Source organism: Crotalus tigris, unplaced genomic scaffold, assembly GCF_016545835.1.
Source record: "Crotalus tigris isolate CLP2741 ecotype Arizona unplaced genomic scaffold, ASM1654583v1 scf7180000023829.5930981, whole genome shotgun sequence".
In the NCBI taxonomy this organism is placed as follows: domain Eukaryota; kingdom Metazoa; phylum Chordata; class Lepidosauria; order Squamata; family Viperidae; genus Crotalus; species Crotalus tigris.
This window is the reverse complement of record NW_024100213.1, coordinates 4,745,146-4,764,184: the sequence shown is the minus strand read 5'-3', so window position 1 is coordinate 4,764,184 and position 19,039 is coordinate 4,745,146. Positions and strand designations below refer to the sequence as shown.

Sequence of the window (19,039 nt, the reverse complement as noted above, 5' to 3'; positions counted from 1 at the left end):
CTGGAATTGGGTATGTCTAGTTTAACAAAGAGAAGGATGAGGGGGGACATGATAGCAGTCTTCCAGTATCTCAGGGGCTGCCACAAAGAAGAGGGAATCAAGCTATTCTCCAAGGCGCCTGAAGGCAGGACGAGAAGCAACGGATGAAAACTGATCAAGGAGAGAAGCAACTTAGAACTAAGGAGAAACTTCCTGACAGTGAGAACAATTAACCAGTGGAACAACCTGCCTCCAGAAGCGGTGAATGCTCCAACACTGGAAGTTTTTTAAAAAAGACTGGACAGCCATTTGTCTGAAATGGTATAGAGTTCTTACCTGAGCAGGGGGTTGGACTAGATGACCTCCAAGGTCCCTTCCAACTTTATTATTGTTATTATTATTATTATTATTATTATTAAGGTAAGAAGGGAGGGGAGCAATGGTTTGCTTGGATAGCAAAGTCATTTGTCAGTTTTGATTACTCTATGCAGATTTATATCATATCGGACATGTACAAGTAGTCCTTGACTGTAATGAAGCTTGCCCATTATGTCATAAGTCATGTTGGTTGCAAAATGAGTCATCACATGACTGATCCAATTTTACAACCTTTTTTGTGGTGGTCATTAAATAAATCACCATTATCATTAAATGAATCCAGTATTGTTAAGTGAATACCACAGTCATTAAGTGAACGCTTTGTTCACTGTGGAGGATTTTTTTTGCCAAAAATTGGAAGTAAACACTGATTTTTGGTAAAAATATCAATATTATAAGTAGTCCAGAACTAATTGTATGTCCTATATAATATAAATCTACATAGGATAATCAAAACTGACAAATCACTTTGCTACCTGCTTTGCGACCAACATGACTTATGACCATAAATATGATATATATTTATATATTATAAATATCATGGGAACAAGGGATTCTATAAAAAGCTGTAAATGTGAGCTGGTTGCTGAATGGGATACATTCCCACTGACCACAGGGACGGGGCCTGGCCATCATAACTTCATAACCAGGTCATATGTACCATGAGGGGGAAGTGGTTTTGTTGTAACTTCAAATAATTGCTAAGCATCTGGTTGTAAGTTGTGTACTATCTGTAATCCAACAAATCTTGGACTATGTTTACAACTTCCAAGAAATACACTTTGGAGGTTTCATGGTACCTGAACACAGAATAGGAACCATTTTCCTTTTCATATCATGAAAGGAAAACTTATTCATATCTGCAACTTAATGTACTGCACAAAAAAGCACCATTTCAGCATTTCAGCTAAAAATAATAACACTGATAATATGTTCTTCATAATACACCTGAGCATTCCAATATGTATCACAAATTAGGGGGAAAAAACAGCAGAAGCTACATGCCTGGGGAAATCATAGTGTACTTTTTGTTTTTATAATGAATACGACTGGGCTTTGGATAAATCCCATATCTTTCAATTTATTATGCCCCCAAAATGGTGCTGTTCCTCTGAAAACTACTTGTATCTAAGTCCATTACATTAATGAAATTTATTTCTGAGTAAGCACGAATAAGAAGTTTCATTCATATTTTTGTTTCCCTACAATAATTCACATTGTTAAGTCTAAGATTAGGGCAGAGCAACATAAACTGACTTTGAACAGTTCTTTGAAAGCTTTTCTTAATTAGTTCTCTGTACACCATAATTAACCTGTTTTTTATATTTCAAAGAATTTTTTTATTTGCACCATGCCTATACATAATATTTAAGTAGAGTTAGTCAAGTGTGCACAAAACATAAATTAGTCTGCAAAACAATTGACTTCATTCCCCAAATTCAAAAACATAAAGCTAAAATGTACTTTAATATTTCTGCTTTCTGATGTTCTGAATTACTGCACTGTGGTTTTTGAACAGAAGCAGAATATCAGTGTATGACATTTTCCAACAGAATGGATACCCACACAAATTCTTCTAAAAGTGTGTATCCTCCTAAACTATCACAATCCACAGACAGGATATGCACAAAAAGGAATGCAGTCCCAAAGATCAAACTGGCACTCAGAACACATTATGGAAATTCTTTCATTTCACAGCATGTAGAGAAATTCAGCCACAATTAAATCTTGGAAACTGTAGCTTAAATCAGTTCTAAGAAGGAAGGACAATTCTTAGAAGCCTGGCGATCTGACAAATTAGCCATCAGCTGACATACAGAAATTAATTACATTTATAAACCATTCAGGCCAAAGGTCAAAAGAAACAGTCCTGTGCATTTACTTCCGTATCACATGCACATTACCAACCACCCAGATAAGCAAGAACTAGGAGCAAAGTCAGATCAATCAAGAAGAAGCAATATTTCACCACACAAGGCTGGTAGAATAAACAACTAGATATAAATAACCACTGAATTTCACTTTATATCAAAACATTGATGGTGTTAGCTTGCACAGTAATAAAATGACTTTGAGATCAAAACTAAATTCAGAGACCACCAAGACCCTAAGAACATGTTCACCTTTGGAAATTTGTGTAGATTATGTATCCTCTATCCTTTGAGACTGTTTCTGATAAATTTTATAAGATGTCCAAAACGTTTTTGATGTGTCATGGAGAGAAATATCAACAAGCTACTATATGGGAAGACAAATTAATCATTGAACTATAGAAATAATCTCTTCCCTCCTGTCTTTAATTTGCATAAGTGTGTTTTATTCATAGCTGGTTTTCCTGTCTCCTTGCGCATCTTTCTTAATTATTCATAAGTATACATAAGATCATGAGAAAAAGACAAACACACATGCAAGAGAAGAGAAGAAAAAGAAAACAGAAATCAGACACAGATCCCATACAGCAGAAAATTAAAGTGCCTGCAAATATCATTTTATCAATACCATGCTTACATCTTATCTATCTGATTGTGGGACATTTAATATGTTGCTACAAAAATAGTGGCCTCCCAAATGAAGTTACACATGTTCACATGTGTACACTACAGAAAAACTGGGTGATAAATCCAAAGTCATCATTTGCTTTCCTATTATTTTACCAGTGGTAGGACATAGAGGATAAAAGAAGTAGGTTTACCCATTTCATTTCCTTGAATTCTCTGCTTATTTCACATTTCCTATGGCAGATCTTCTCTCTATCTTTCTTCAGATGGAATTCCATTTGTTTGGTGGGTTGGTCGTGCCAACGAAAAACATCCTTACTGGGGAGGATCAATTCCAGGAATCCAACAATGTGCATGTGGTCTAGAAGAAAGCTGTGTGGATCTGAGATATTTTTGTAACTGTGATGCAGACAGAGAAGAATGGTAACTATGAAAATGCATTTTAATTTATGTTATTGTTCGTATGAAAATATGAATGTTAATGAAAAGTAGATTGGTAAATTTTATTATAGGCTTTCACCATTATGTGTGCACATATGCACATATTGTATATACATGAACTTCTACATGCATTATTTAAAAAAACAATTACAGGAAGTTAAAAGAGTCAAAAACAGAAGGAAAGGAGAGAAAGAAGATATTGAAGGTATCAAAGAAAAGTAATTTTATGGACCAATATCTGGTGCTTCACTCTTATGTATCAAGACAAAAATTGGCTATGTTAGGGGTAGTAGTGGTTTTATAATCTGGTAGAAGATAGGAGACATACCAGTGATTTCTCTGGGACTTCCTTTATGAGAGGCTGAATTAGTGTATCACTAATGAAAAGCAATAGGTGAACTAAATTTTCTTATTAAAAAAAGAGAAAAAGTTCAGTGCAGATGTAATGGCATATAATGAAATGGAAATAAAGTTTAATGTTTGTGCATCTTACTTTTCAGTATAAGTTTGACATGCAAACTGGGGAATGTAGAGCTCCAAATCTCACAAAACATATATAATATAAAGGCCTCTTTAAGGCATTCAGTAAGTTTAATGTCTAAATAAATTTTATGGTTGCCTTCACATTGTGTTTCCAATTTGAATACCAAGCCAGGAGAACTTAAAATAGAGAAGTAAGCCATCCTTTAATTTTATGACTCAGGATAATATTCTTGAGAAGTGTGTGATCTCAAGAACAATTTCAAATCTATAAAATTGACTAACATGCTCTTTTAATTTTGTCACACATAAACTAGAATTGCAAAATCAATTAATAATCTTTCAACATCACTCTATATAAATGTACCTTATACCTTTGCAGATTTAAGCTGTTGAAGTTGGAATAAATTGTTCTTCAGTCTAGAATCTAGATTGGCCTTCTGCTTTGAAGATTTTCATATTTAGAAAGATCCTATTGTTCATTATATGATTAATGTACATATCTTCAATAGGTTTCTGGTTCTTGTAATAAAGCAGGTACACAAATTCTATATTAATGATATATACATGCTTAACAAATTTTAATTTTCTAATTAGTGAGATGGAGGCCGAAGAAAACAATAAATTATAGAAACTCTAATTTTTTTGCTCAAAAACTTGCACTTTGGAAAAAAAGAATCCATCTTTTCTTTCTGCACTACACCTGACCTATATTACAGAAAAATTATACCAATGCAGTGTAAATCAGTGGTGAAGTAAGAAAAATGGTTATAGTAGAATTGGAAAATGAACAGAAGACCATAGTTAAAATTATGTGAGCACAGAATGAGTTTTATAGGCTAAAGCAATTTGGCATTTTCAATTTAGAAAGGAAATAGCTCACCCTGGTGTAATAAAATAAAAAGCATGTAGCATTTTGAATATTTTAGAGCAGGAAAAGGAACTTAAAACAGTTAGAAAAATGTATATAGAAAAACTTTTATCTCCTTTGCCTCTATAAAGACTTACTTGCTAGAAAGTTTGAAGATTATGATTGACTATTGAGCATTGATTATTTGATGAACTTGACCCAGAGAAAAATATTTTAGATGGAACATATTGTATAGCAAATAACAGATTATTGACGCACGCCTAGATAATCTCTTAGCTCTGAGTGAGAAAAGCATTGCCGATAATTTTTAAGGAGCAATTTACCAAAATGTATCCATTTTTGTATAATACCCCCCTCCATTTTCAAAGTTTAAAATATTAGAATGTCAAAGAAAGCAAAACTAACACAGCCTTCCATTCATATACAGACAAGAATTTAGTACTAAAAATGTGTTTTAATCTCTTTATTTTGAGCTGTGTTTGTGCTACTGAATGAGATTTGTCATTTTTCCATTGATATGCTTATTTTTCAAAACCAGATAAAAGGCAAGCAGAAAATGGTTGTCTCATTGCTACAAGTACTTTTTAATTGGTTTTCTAGATTCTCCTGCTCAGAAATAGCCATCAACAAAGCCAACAATTTGTTAAAATTAATTACAAATAAAAAATAAATAACATAATACAATAGTTACAGACATAACACTTACTACATTAATGAGTGTGTTGTGCTTATAAATATAATAAAACATTTTTTTTAAAAAAACTAGGTTGGAACCACACAGTTTTGTGCCATTTTTGAAAGCGGAGAGGAAAAAAGAAGCTTTATCTGTTAAGAGACATAGTGATGGTAGCAATAAAGGAGAATATTTGTAGCTCAGGGTTGAAATTAGGGGTTCTTGGTGCTCTCTGAGCTTGCTTGTTTTGTTACCTAATTCTGATAATGAAATGTCTTCAAGAAAGGGTCTATGGCAGTGTTTCTCAACCTTGACAATTTTAAGGCACGTGGACTTCAACTTCCAGAATTCCACAGCCAGCAATGCTGGCTGTGGAATTCTGGGAGTCGAAGTCCACGTGCCTTAAAATTGTCAAGGTTGAGAAACACTGGTCTATGGCAATTTACCATGGCCAACTCACCATGGCCAACTCGCCATAGCCAACTCACTGCAGGACAACTCGTTGCTGGACAAGAGTTACACTAATATCAAAGAAATAGTGGAATAGAATCATTAAAGAAAGGATGCAAAAGGAGAGGCAGAATGAAATGTGAATTGTAAAAATTAAAATATTTTTTAAATTTATTTTAAATAATTAAGTAGAATTGTTAAATTGTCCCGCAACAAGTTGTCCTACAACAAGTTGGCCGTGGCGAGTTGTCTCGCAATGAGTTGGCCGTGGTGAGTTGGCTGTGGAAAGTTTTCCCATTCCATTCAAGAAAACAACTAAGTTCAGGAACACCAAGGATCCCTCAAACAGGATGGGATTGCTGTAGTTGTTCCTGAGCCAACTTGCTGTTCTCTTTTCTTAATAGTCTTCAGTAGTTTTAAATTGGGCTGTTGCCTTCAGTGTAGTGGTAGGATTACTAATTTTAAAGTTGTAGCTCATACTTCTGAACGTTACCAGATTGTGGAAGCATAGCCTATAATTTAATACAATATTTGGCTTTTTCCTATTGCTTAATACAATGCTAGAAAATGTCCTCCTGAAAGTTTTCTTTGCAAGTGGTTTCTGTTCTGGATTTAAAAGTTTTTTTCTGAGTTCTTTTGAAAGTATTGGGATGTTCTACCCTTCCTTTATAGTTGCAAGATGATAGAATACATTGGTGGTGTTCTCCTCATCACACACTCTCTATCACACTGCAGACTTCATAGCTCCTCATGCTTCTGAATAAAAGACCCATAGGATATTTTTATTCAGAAAACAAGAGGCCAAGGATACTGTAGATCAGGGTACCACCTATGGTACATTAGCACCTGGCAGGTGGTATGCGACCATCCCAGAAAAATGGTAGTGGGGGAGGGGAATGAGCTGAACCGGGGGCAGCACCACACAAGCCTGAGCGAGAGATGGCTGGAACTGCAGAGCTGTCAGGGCTCAGCGGAAGCGCCAGGATCAGTGCTTCTTCGGGGCTGTCAGGGCTCAGTGGAAGCCCCAGGATCAGTGCCGGGTTCCAACTGGAGCTCAGCACTGATCCTGGCGCTTCTGCTGAGACCTGAAGAAGCACCAATCAACTGGAAAGCAGCACTGATCCTGGCGTTTCTGCTGAGCCGAGGAGAAGCCCCGATCAGCTGGAATGTTGCAGCATCTCCAGGGTCTTGTGATTTACATTCAGATGCTTGGCAACTGATTAATATTTATGACCGTCACAGTGTCCCAGGGTCATGTGAAGTGACCAAAATCTGCTGCAACCACCCAGCAGACAGGGGGAATAAAAACCAAACACCCCCCCACCCCACCCCCGCTGCCAATCCTCAACAGAAATGCTCACAACAATGAAAACCTCGGACAGGAGAAAGAGTGTGGCCGGACAGGCAGGCAGGTGTCTTGCTCGGCTGTGGCTTGGGGTGCACTTTTTTCAGTGCCATTGTAACTTTGAACGGTCACTAAGCGAACTGTTGTAAGTTGAGGACTACCTGTACTTCATCACTTTTTCCCTTTTATGGGGGGGGGTCATCAAGTTTTTGACCCCTTGCTAGGTGATTGGTGGTACTTGGATGTTGCCATGGTGGTACAATGGGTGAAAAGGTTGAAAAGCCCTGCTGTAGATCATTAGAGAGAGAAATGTACAGAACAGCAGGATACTCATATAAACACACTTGGCATCTCATACTTTAGATCAGTGATGGCGAACCTTTTAGAGACCGAGTGCCCAAACTGCAACCCAAAACCCACTTATGCATTGTCAGGTGCTGGGTGGGTGTGGCCCATTGGGTGGGTGTGGCTGTGGTGGTAACAGCAGACTGGGTAGGACTAAAAAGTTCAATCAATCAATTCCAACTTTGCAAGATCTCTTTTTTCCCGCAAGAAGTTGAAATTGACTGATTGATTGAACCTTTTTTTTGTACACGCCGGCAGAGGCCTAAAGCGAAAAGGTTTTATAAAACCTAGCTGAAGGCCTAGGACTGGGCCAATGACGCACATACCCACAGAGAGGGCTCTGAGTACTGCCTCTGGCACTCATGCCATAGGTTTGCCATCACTGGTTTAGATAATGTTAAGAAGATCCCTGCATTGCTGTCATATGAGAATTCTAGAGAAATGTACTCTTCAATTGATAGAAAATATATTCCTTTTCTATAAAAGTGGGGAAAATGGCCCAAGGAATGGACTCAATACCAGGTAAAGTGTTAGTACCACTTTATAATGCCTTGGTAAGACCACACATGGAATATTGCATCCAGTTTTGGTTGCCAAGATAAAAAAAAGATGTTGAGACTCTAGAAAGAGTGCAGAGAAAGGCAACAAAGATGATTAGAGGACTGGAGGTTAAAACATATAAAGAACGGCTACTGGAATTGGGTATGTCTAGTTTAATGAAAAGAAAGACTAGGGGTGACACGATAGTAGTGCTCCAATATCTAACGGGCTGCCACAAAGAAGAGGGGGTCCTATTCTCCAAGGCACCTACAGAACAAGAAGCAATGTATGGAAACTAATCAAGAAGAGAACCAATCTAAAACTAAGGGGGAAAGTCCTGACAGTTAGAACCAGGGCTTTTTTTGTCATAGAACGCCCAGAACGGAGTTCTGGCACCTTTTTTGGATGGAACCTTGTAGGGTAGGCAAGGCGGGTTGTATGACATATGTGAGTTCCGGCACTTTTTTTTTTTTTTTTTACAAAAAAGCACTGGTTAGAACAATTAATCAGTGGAACAACAGATGCTAGAATAATTATTGAGTTGGTTTGACTTATTTAGGCAAAGTCTAATGTTTTTATCTTCCAGAGTCTCTTTGTTGTGTAATTAGCTGCAGTACTTTACTTTTAATGCTGCTTTAACTTTTTAAAACTTGCATAGCAACATGGAAAATTTAAACGTTTTTAATCTGCATTCCACTACTTGTAAACTTTCAAAATTTTTGAAAATATTTTCTTTGGCTTGTTTCCAAGTTGCATAGCACCAGACATATGCTGATAGTACATTTCTCATAATATACTGTATCACAAATTTCATTTAATGCTGTTGTGGTTACCTATTCAAGTGAGGTTTCATTAACTTAAAACTAGGCAATATACCCAAAGGATTTTATAAGAGAGGAAATTAAATTGAATAACACTACTGTCCTGCCAACTATTATACTGTAAGTGATGGGGGACCTTGTGAATATTCCAATTTATAGTACTGCAAAGCAGCATCTTGAAATACAAGAGAATGAGGATTTGTTTTTTCAATATGACTGATACATTACTATAAATATTAAAAACTGCTACGAACTTGTAACTTACATGTTCTTTCTGAACTGTTGGGGCACATTTGAAACATAATTAATATGTAAGAAAGTTAATTTGTTTCCATATTGTTCACATCTTATGGGTATGGATTAACGACATAAAAATACAGGATCAGCTACCTAGCTAATTGCAATACTGCCTGGTTCTGATTAATTGTTAGATGACAATTATCTGGAATTTTGTCATGAAAATATTGTTTATATAAAGTATCAATATTCTTAAATAAATAAAATTAAATAATATTATTCTGAAAACTTTATTAGGCATTGTGGACCTTAACACAATTTCTTGAAGGTCTGCATTCTAAATGTGCTTGCTTTATTCTATTTTTGCCTCTTTCTAACTCATATGCAAATGTCTTGTGCAATAGAATGCCTTTTTTCCCCTGAATTTACAGATGCATGAAAAAATTGTTTTTTTATTAGATCAAAATTTGACTTTGTCCTTCTGAGCCTTTAGCAGGGTTTTACGCAGAATTTTAAAATTCACAAATTCAGATCTGAACTTCATATAATAGATGGGTTGAGTTTTTGCTTGCCTTAAGAAGTATAAAGTCTTTTAAAGTACCTTTCCTCATAAATAATTATTTGTTCCTTACTTTTTATATTGTCTTCCTCCCATATTAATGTAAGACTGGAAAAAAGGATTGCTTTGGCTATTTGGTCTATGTTATGGCATTTATTTTTATGATTAATTTTATGATTACTGATCAATAATCCAGATGGATCATAAATCTGTAATTTGCCCAGTTTTTGTGCATGACACCATTTTTAAATTATTATATTAGATGGACAGTTAGTCCTCCACCAAAATGCCAGCCATATAAAAGTGTAGTAAGATTTGGAAAGAAAATCTATTACCACTTGCCTTAGAAAGATTTGATAGTCAGTGTTACATTGTTTTATGCTATTTTTAAATAAAATAAAATAAAATAGTTCAGCACTCCCATTGTTGCTGCTCTGGAATAAACAATCCATGACCTTGAATTATCTATCCAGCATACAGTTAATTTGGATATTTCTAGTAGCAAACATATTTTTTTCTGAATTAGATTTATTGTTCAATTTTCACAGGAAGTCTCAAATCAGTTTGCAGTAAGAGCACAATAACACCCAGAATTTTTTTTTTTTTAACACAAAATTTCTCTAATGGCAGTGGGCCACTTTCTCAAGGAATGCTTGGCAGTGTTATTGATTTTTAAAAATGCCCAAGCAAACAGATATATCGTTCTTGTCAGTATAAACATTAATATATTGAGTGCCAGAGCACAGAATATCCCCCGTGTTTATTTTCTATTTTCTTGCCATTTGTTATATGCACATATAATGCCATATTATCTCTATGTTTCATTGACATTTGCATTGTCATTGAACAAGGAAAAAGAAGAAGAAAAAATTCAAACCATTATTTCCAAAACCTAAAAAGTTTTTTGAAGATCGCTTTAATGGATTCCACAGAAATCTCCTGTATCAGCAGTCTTCAAAACTGAATTAATCTTTTTGGCTACCCTTGAAAACCATTGAAAACTTTCAGCTGGTACAGCATGTTAAAAGCTGGGTTGTGACGTTACGTTAATTTCAGCATGTCTTTTATTCCTCCAGATATAATGCATAGCTCAAGATGTTGTAACCATATAATGCAGCATGGCTGATGCCAGATATTTTACAGATCAGTTCTGAGGAATTCCTAGCAACAATTAATATAATTGTTGTGTTCAGATATACCCTTAAGTAGACCAGTCAAAGACCAATATAAGCATTCATACCTTTCCTTCCCCTTCCCCTTCCCTTTCCCTTTCCCTTTTTGTTCCTTTCCTTTCCCTTCCATTCTTTTTTCTTTCCCTTTTCTTATTGGTTCAATATAGTACACAAACATTTGTGTCAATGAGCTTTGAAAATCTAGAAAATGATTTTATTTAGTAACCAAGTAAAGGAAGTTATACAAACCCCCAGCTTCTGCTAAGGTGGATGAATCTTGCCCTGTCAATGGCTACTTGCTTCTATCTGTGTCCACACAACAATCTTGCTATTATAACCGATAACTCAAGTGTTGCTTATCTCTTAATGGAAATCATTGCTTATGAAAATGTCACCTGGCCTTCCTTGTCCTTACAAAGTGCCTGTTAGTATTTCCACACAAGTTCTTTTGAGTACTTTGATAGAGGATTTCTAATTATGGGATGCACTCAGTAAAGCACGGGTGTCAAATGCTATTGGGTCACGTGACATATCACAATGTTTTTTGCCTTTGCAGAGCCGGGGTGGGTGTAGTCTACATGTGATGCAGCTGACCTCTGGGTTGCCAGTTTGTCACTCCTGCAGTAAAGAGACCTGTCAGGCATCAGGCTAGCAATCTGACACTAGATTAAAACAATTTTGATTAGGCATTTGAACTAGTGTATATATTTTTTAAGAGTGAAGGGTTTTAGATGTTATTTCATTGCATTTGAATTATGACTGAATATATTTTACTGCAATATGGCAGTTTAAAGGGAGGGGAGAAACAGACTAAAACATGGTATAAAATGTGTTAAATAGGAAGACAATAGAAAGATTCCTGTTATCAAAATAGACTTTAAGCACCATTTCTGGATCCAAATATGCATCTCTCTCTCTCTCTCCCTCTCTATTTATACCATATGTATAGGTATGTGTATGTTTGTAATTTCTCACACAAAGCTATTTAGGATTTCAATCCTGATATACATTTTACACATTTATCTATTTGTAGGACCAATGACACCGGTTTCCTTTCCTTTAAAGAACATTTACCTGTGAACCAGATAGTCATCACTGATACAAACAGACCTAATTCTGAAGCTGCCTGGAGAATTGGTCCTCTTCGTTGCTATGGAGATAGTGGGTATCAGCTCTTTTCAGCATCCTTATGCACAAGCTATATAAGAAGCTGGTGTGTGTGTGTGTGTGTGCGCGCGCGTGTGTGCGCGTGTGTGCATGTGTGAGGGATAGAATTCTGTTTGTATTACTGATAACAGATACCTTCTAATAATTGCATTGTCTGATTGTTTCCTGAAATGAATTGTGCAGTTTCTAAAGAAGCATATTTTTCTAAATAATTTGCAATAAGGCTTTGAGTGCTACAGGTTCAAATTAAGGGCTTGTTCAGACTTCTGTCTCCACAACAGGGGAATAAAGATACATATGAGTAATGAACAAGCATGAGTTGAATACAACAGGACTTTCTCATTCATATTCTTCAGCAACTAATTAATACTGAGAACCTGTTCTCTTCATTAATTACAAGTAATATCCAACCATCTTGCCCATTAGTAGTTGAAATTATTATCAGCTATAAAATTTTATGATTCTCTTTTAAAGCTGCTGGTGGTGGTTAAAGTTGGTGGTTACTATTTTCTCCTGTACAAAATTGCCCATGTTGTACGGTGTGAAGGACTTTCTTTCACATTTCCTTATTTCCTTGATTCTCCTAACAATTCAGTTCATTGTATGAAAATGTTTATAAGAAGAGAAAAAGTTCTGGCTTTGCCTTCACCCATTAGTATATGTAATTATATCCTTCTGTCTGCTTTCCATTAGTTCTGCTTTCATCAAATTAAAAAGTACCCCATCAACTTTTTCAAAATCCTTTCTGAATGATGCTCAGTATGAGATTTGCCTTTTTCACAGCTGTTATACATTTCCTGGGTTCAGAGAAAATACTAAACTTTATGATTAGCGAAATGCAATAACCATGTTCACACAACATGAACTGCCCTAAGCATTTATAGCTTAACGTGATGATTTGATTCACATAATAAAATAAGACAGTGCTTAGATTTCTACAACTCACGGGACAAAAAAAACTACCGTTCCCTATTCTTCAGTAAAACTGTGTTTTGTGCAAATCTAGCCATTGGTCAATTAACCCAACACATCCTATGATAAATATGAGAATTAATATATGTAAAGCTATTTTTCTTAGCTCAGTGCATTTCTCTGTGAAATTGTTTAAATGTATTTTCTATATTAATTCCTATTTCTTATGTGAAAAGTGTATTTGCTTTTTTTGTTTTAATCACCCAAAATAATGTGAAGTTATAACAAACTTAAACTTCTCTGACCTTTTTTTTTAGCACTTCAGGTCTTTAAAAATAATTTGATCCAATTAAGATCTATGGAAGATGTTTCTTTTTTTGCCTCACTCAGTTGGAAGAACTCTGGTTTATTTTTTCTTTATCACATCCCTGAAGTGCTCAGTTCTCTTGGTCAGCAACCTAGTACTCTATAAAGTCATTAAGTTATCTACTCTAGACTCAACAAACATTTTCTCCAAGGGAACACATATTTATTGTACATTTATATACTTTATATCAGCAAGATAGATGTATCTGGAAAGCTTCATAAGCTTCACTGGTTTTTCACCACAGTTTTTATTTTTCTTTATTTTAACATAGAATTTGAATGATTTTGTGTCAAATGTGAGAGAGGGTTATACTGTCCTAACTCATCTGTCTTTTGCAAAACTTCCATGGGTGCTTAACAAACTCTGTTTTTAACTTCTTGATCCCTTGAAAGATTATCACTGGAGTTGAAGTGCTACTACTTCAGCTATGTGTATATGTGTGTGTTTAGAAAAATGTTTCCCCATTATCAGCTGAGCAGTGCACAAAAGGGGCTGTTTGTGGTCACACTAGTGAGTGTAGTCTACAATGTGTGAACTCTCAGTGATGGCATCCTAATTATGACATTCTAGTCTAGTAAGCCATGGCTGGCCATTATGCTGCCGGGTTTTTGAAAGTAGCACAAGATACACTTCTTTCAAATATTTATAAATTAAACTTTGAACCTGGCACAGGATGACTCTAAAGAGAAGTATTTTTGTCTGTTTCATAGAAGTGATTTGGATCCTATTCATCTAAAACTCTATATTTTCATTAGTGCTTTACTATTTATTGTTTGCATGATTTTATTCATTAATTTGGACGCATTGTCATCATAAGTAATAGAATGAATGAATGAATGAATGAATGAATGAATGAATCCTGTAGCTACAGTGCAGAAATATATTTTTGTTCCTAGTTTTCATTTTTCTGTATTAATGAACTCTGGCTAAAGGCTACAATATATCTTTGCTTCTTCATTTACCTCCCTCATATAATTAATTATAGAGAAGTTTATTGTACTTTGCAGGACAGTTCTGGAATGCAGCTTCTTTCAGTACCGAAGCTTCGTACCTTCTCTTCCCCACTTTCCATGCCGAGTTCACTGCAGACATTTCTTTCTTCTTCAAAACAACCAGGATGTCTGGAGTCTTTTTGGAAAATTTGGGAATGAAAGATTTCATCAGGGTTGAAATAAGTTGTAAGTTTATCAACTGAAATTGTAGTATATTATTTTCCTTCAGATCTGATTAAGTCACAAAATGTCTATGGAGAAACTCATTCATCCAGGTCATGGTTATCCCAAAGATGCTTTTCCAAAAGGCAACTGGATTTTCTTGGTTTCTTCCTTGAAAATGTTTTGCTTCTCATTCAAGAAGCAAAACTCTTTCAATGGAAAAAAAAAGCCAGTTACCTTTTGGAAATGCACCTTTTGAATTAAATCATGTATCTTCTTGGGTGCTTAATATTTGTGAAGTTTGTGTCTATGTTTTAAGTCTTAAAAGTGAGGATAAAATGCCAAATGTTGAGAGGTTAGGACCCTTTAATATATTCAGTGTTCAGTGCCTTGAAACATTACCCCAAACTCACTACCATTCATGTGTGTGTGTGTGTGTGCATGCGCACATACATACATAACAGACACATTCTTCTTCAAAGAGTTATATTCAAATGAAGATAACATTATTAAGCTCAGTATTGACTCTGCTGGGTAGCTGTCTCTTATCTGAAGCAGCACACAAAATTGCTACTTTTCACATATAGTATATGAGTTATCAGCAGATTGCCTCTCCTTCTCTTCTTAGGTGATGATAAATAGTATTTATGCAATAATCTTTTAGAAAGCAGCTGGCATACCAATGAGGAAAGGGGAAAGTTCCAGAATGCTCAGCATGTCATAATGGCCTGTCAAGCAAGCTACCTTTCTTTGAAACTAAATTGCAATTGCTTCACAAAGTTAAAGCAGGGATTCTGAACTCCCACAGGCCGTAGCCTGTTTGGAACCAGGCTGTGCAAGTGGTAGGCAGCACAGCTTGCACACACAACTCTATTTGCGTAGCTCCACTTGTGTGAGCAGTGGACACAAATAATGCTGCACACATGAGCACACATGCCTGCTGTTTGCACAGAACCATCCCCTCTCCCCCCTCCTAGTGCTGCCATCACTGCCTATCCACAAAGCCAGAAAGATTGGAGACCGCTGTGTTAAAGAAAAAACTAATTTAAATCATCTTTTTGTCTATTGCTTCAGTCTATTAATGGAGGGTGTTGTGTTGTGGATTTAGAATGAAAGAAGGCCTTTCTGTTCCATGTTCCATCAGACTGAACAAACCTAGAATGAACTATCATCATTGAGTAATATGGTTATAATAACTTCAACATAAAATTTAATAAAATAAGGCCCCCAAGGCCCTTTGATTCATTAAACCTTTGGTAAAAGCAGGAGCACATTATCACTAGGTAATGAGGTATGGTTTAGTGTTAATTGCATATAATCTTCTATTTGGGTGATACTTCAGTGTGTTGTATTTCATTCTCAAGGCTCTTATGTTTTATTAAAGTATACAATAATGCAAGACATTGACATAAAATTATATCAGAATAATGCACTCTGTCAAGATGACGGGTTAGCATGTGCACTGTGGAAATGAAAGAAATGTCTGATGCAACATTTAGTCACTTTTTCCGCTGTGTTATGATTTTCTCATAGGTCAAATTATGTTTTCAGCTAAATGACTGTGAATACAGTCCACAAATCAGTTGAAGCTGATGCTGGAACAGAGTCTAACTGTAAAGAGATCAATATCATTGATTGCCTTCCATGAATAGAAGAGAGTTCCCAACCCCCTATGCCTAAGAAAATTCATCCCTGTGCATTGAAAGATTTTTTGTGAGCTATGTATGTATGTATACCAATGGAGTACAAATTTATCAGAAATCCATCTTCTCCCTTACATAGCTAGAGATGCAAATTAGGGTCCAAATGAATGATTATAGCCAAACTTTAGCCTTATTTTGTTAGTGTAATGAACCCCTGATGAAAGTGATATTGCTTCCATGACTTAAACCTTTAAGAAACTGGAAAAGATTGATCAATCAGAGTTACAACTCCTGTCCAAATGTATTTTTCAGTGTATATACATTGTTATTATTGATCTAGTGTTGCCAATGTACCAGATGCCAGCTTCTGCTTTTGTCCTCTTGGAGAAGAACCTCTCTTAATCTTGGAATTGATTTTGCCCTAAATGTCATACTGCCAAGTCTTCTGTCTCACTTAGATTTCCAACCCACAACCTTGCTTTGTATGCCCCAACTAATCCCCAGAAAAGATGTGGTTGATTACAAGGGATGAAGATAAAATAAGAACTCAGTACAAATCTCCTTTTAATAAACTATCTAAAATGTAAGAGAAATGGCACAACATGATTAGTTCTTGAATTATATAATTATTTCTTATAATATGAAAATAAAAAAGACAATTCTCTGACCTATTTGTTTTTTCCTATTTATTTGGTTCTAAAGGCCAGTGTCTGTAACCTCCAGTTTTTGAAAGACTGAACTGCAAGTCCCAATATATCAGAATAACTAGCAGAATAACTTTATGACATTCACACTTAAATAAGCATCAAAGTTTGACTCTACTTTCCTTTAAATCATTAGGAATAAACACTTGCTCTCAGGTGTTTATGACTTTCAGCAGAATAAAAAGTGATATTTTAAGGGAGGAAAATTTAAAGAACAGTTTTAACAGCATGCATCATTAATTTTAATAACACAGTTTTAGTGTTTGAAACATGTTTAATATTGTCTATAACATATCAACAAGTTGTACATCTGAATATAGCAAATGTAAATGTTCAATTACCAAAAATCAGGCCTGAGAATTGTCATATGAAAAACACTTTGGTATAGTTTTTTTTTTAAAAAAAATATATCTCCTTTCTCCTAATATGATCTAGATCAGTGATGGCGAACCTTTTAGAGACCGAGTGCCCAAACTGCAACCCAAAACTCACTTATGTATCGTCGGGCATGGCCAACTGGGTGGGTATGGCCAACTGGGTGGGCGTGGCTACGGTGGTAACAGCAGACTGGGTGGAGATTGATTGATTGAACCTTTTTTTTTGCACACAGCAATGGAGGTCTAAAGCGAAAAGGTTTTATAAAACCCAGCTGAAGGCCTACAACTGGGGTGATGGCGCACATGCCCACAGAGAGGGCTCTGCGTGCCACCTGTGGCACGCATGCCATAGGTTCACCACCATGGATCTAGATATTTCCATCAGTGTTCTTTTATTGAAATCATTTTTGTGTCTTCCATTTTCTCCTGTGTATTTTCTACACATTTTACAGGCTATTTCAGTGATAATCAGTTTAAATTTTTTAAAGCAAATATTAAGTAAACAGCACAATATTTTTGGAAATGTTCTATCTCACTGATCTATTGCAAGGCAAATACATACCTTTTGTTTCATGACACTTATACCTTCTGTTTCATGAGCTTAGCAGCCTAATATGTGAACATAGAGAAAATGAGAATATCCAACCAGGGATTTGATTTCACAAAGAAGATTTGGGTCTGTAGATATGTACCATAATATATAGTTGATTCATTGTGTGAATTCAATAATCACAGAAGGTTGATTGTTCTTAAATGTTACCAGTGGTGGGATTCAGCCAGTTTGCACCACTTTGGCAGAACCAGTAGCTAATTTTTTATTGCCCAGGTCCAGAATGGACTTCTGGAAGCAGCATCCACACAGAGAACCAGTTGTTCACATATTTGAATCCCACCACTGAATGTTACTACTATAGTTATGTACTTCTTGTTGTTATCAGCATGACATACTGAGTTTCATCTTATGCATTCCAGCTCCGAAAGACATCACCTTCACAGTTGATGTTGGAAATGGCCCTGTAGAGATTACTGTCCAATCCCCCATGCCCCTGAATGACAACCAGTGGCATTCTGTGCACGCTGAAAGGAATCTTAGAGAAACTTCTCTTCAGGTAGACAACTTTCTGAAGAAGACTTTAGAAGCACCTGCTGAAGGACATTTTCGATTGCAGCTAAACGGTCAATTATTTGTAGGTAGGTACAATCATTGGTACTATGCCAACGTTTTAATTTTTTTTTTACAAATGCTATTCTCTTAGAATAAATGAATATTCTTTTTAATTATTGGATATTAGATATTCCTCAATAAATTTCTATGCAAAGTTTAGAAATTTCTACTATTTGAAGATAAATTTAGCAACTTGTTTTTTTAAAAAAATTTGTACACTGATATAAATTGTCCCACCAACAAATAACAGAACTAAAAACTAAGCAATAGGGAAAAAACTCTGAAGAATTCAGAGAAAAAAAATGATAACAGAGATTACTCCATTTTCAGACATGCATATAAATTACTATAGGTCACTACCCAAATAATAGAGCTTCTGTCTCTTTAGGTTACCATAGTATTTTGTCTCATTGTGTGAAAGAATAGGAAATGTATTGTTCGTATACCAAAAGATACAATTTGAAGATAAGTAATGCATTCCTTATGATTGTTGTTAATTGCGAAGTCGTGTCCGACCCATCGCAACCCCATGGACAACGTTTCTCCAGGTCTTCCTGTCCTCTACCATCTTCTGGAGTCCACTTAAGTTCACACCTACTGCTTCAGTGACTCCATCCAGCCATCTCATTTTCTGTCGCCCCCTTCTTCTATTGCCCTCAATCTTTCCCAGCATTAGGCCCTTCTCCAGTGAGTCCTTCCTTCTCATTAGGTGGCCAAAGTATTTGAGTTTCAACTTCAGGATCTGGCCTTCTAAAGAGCAG

The 19,039-nt window shown here is 35.8% G+C and overlaps 1 protein-coding gene across 4 annotated transcripts in view; it reads left to right on the top strand.

Annotated features, from left to right (window-relative positions):
• The window catches only part of CNTNAP5 (contactin associated protein family member 5), a 382,046-nt gene that overhangs the window by 303,635 nt on the left and 59,372 nt on the right, over positions 1-19,039 (top strand). For all 4 annotated transcript variants that reach the window (XR_005554022.1, XM_039321794.1, XM_039321793.1 and 1 more), the window contains 4 exons: positions 3,122-3,278; positions 11,823-11,950; positions 14,243-14,413; positions 18,086-18,304. Coding sequence is in view for 3 of the 4 variants with exons in the window: in XM_039321794.1 (XP_039177728.1) it covers positions 3,122-3,278; positions 11,823-11,950; positions 14,243-14,413; positions 18,086-18,304 (675 nt within the window). In the remaining variant the exon portion in view is untranslated. The remainder of the gene's footprint in view (positions 1-3,121; positions 3,279-11,822; positions 11,951-14,242; positions 14,414-18,085; positions 18,305-19,039) is intronic.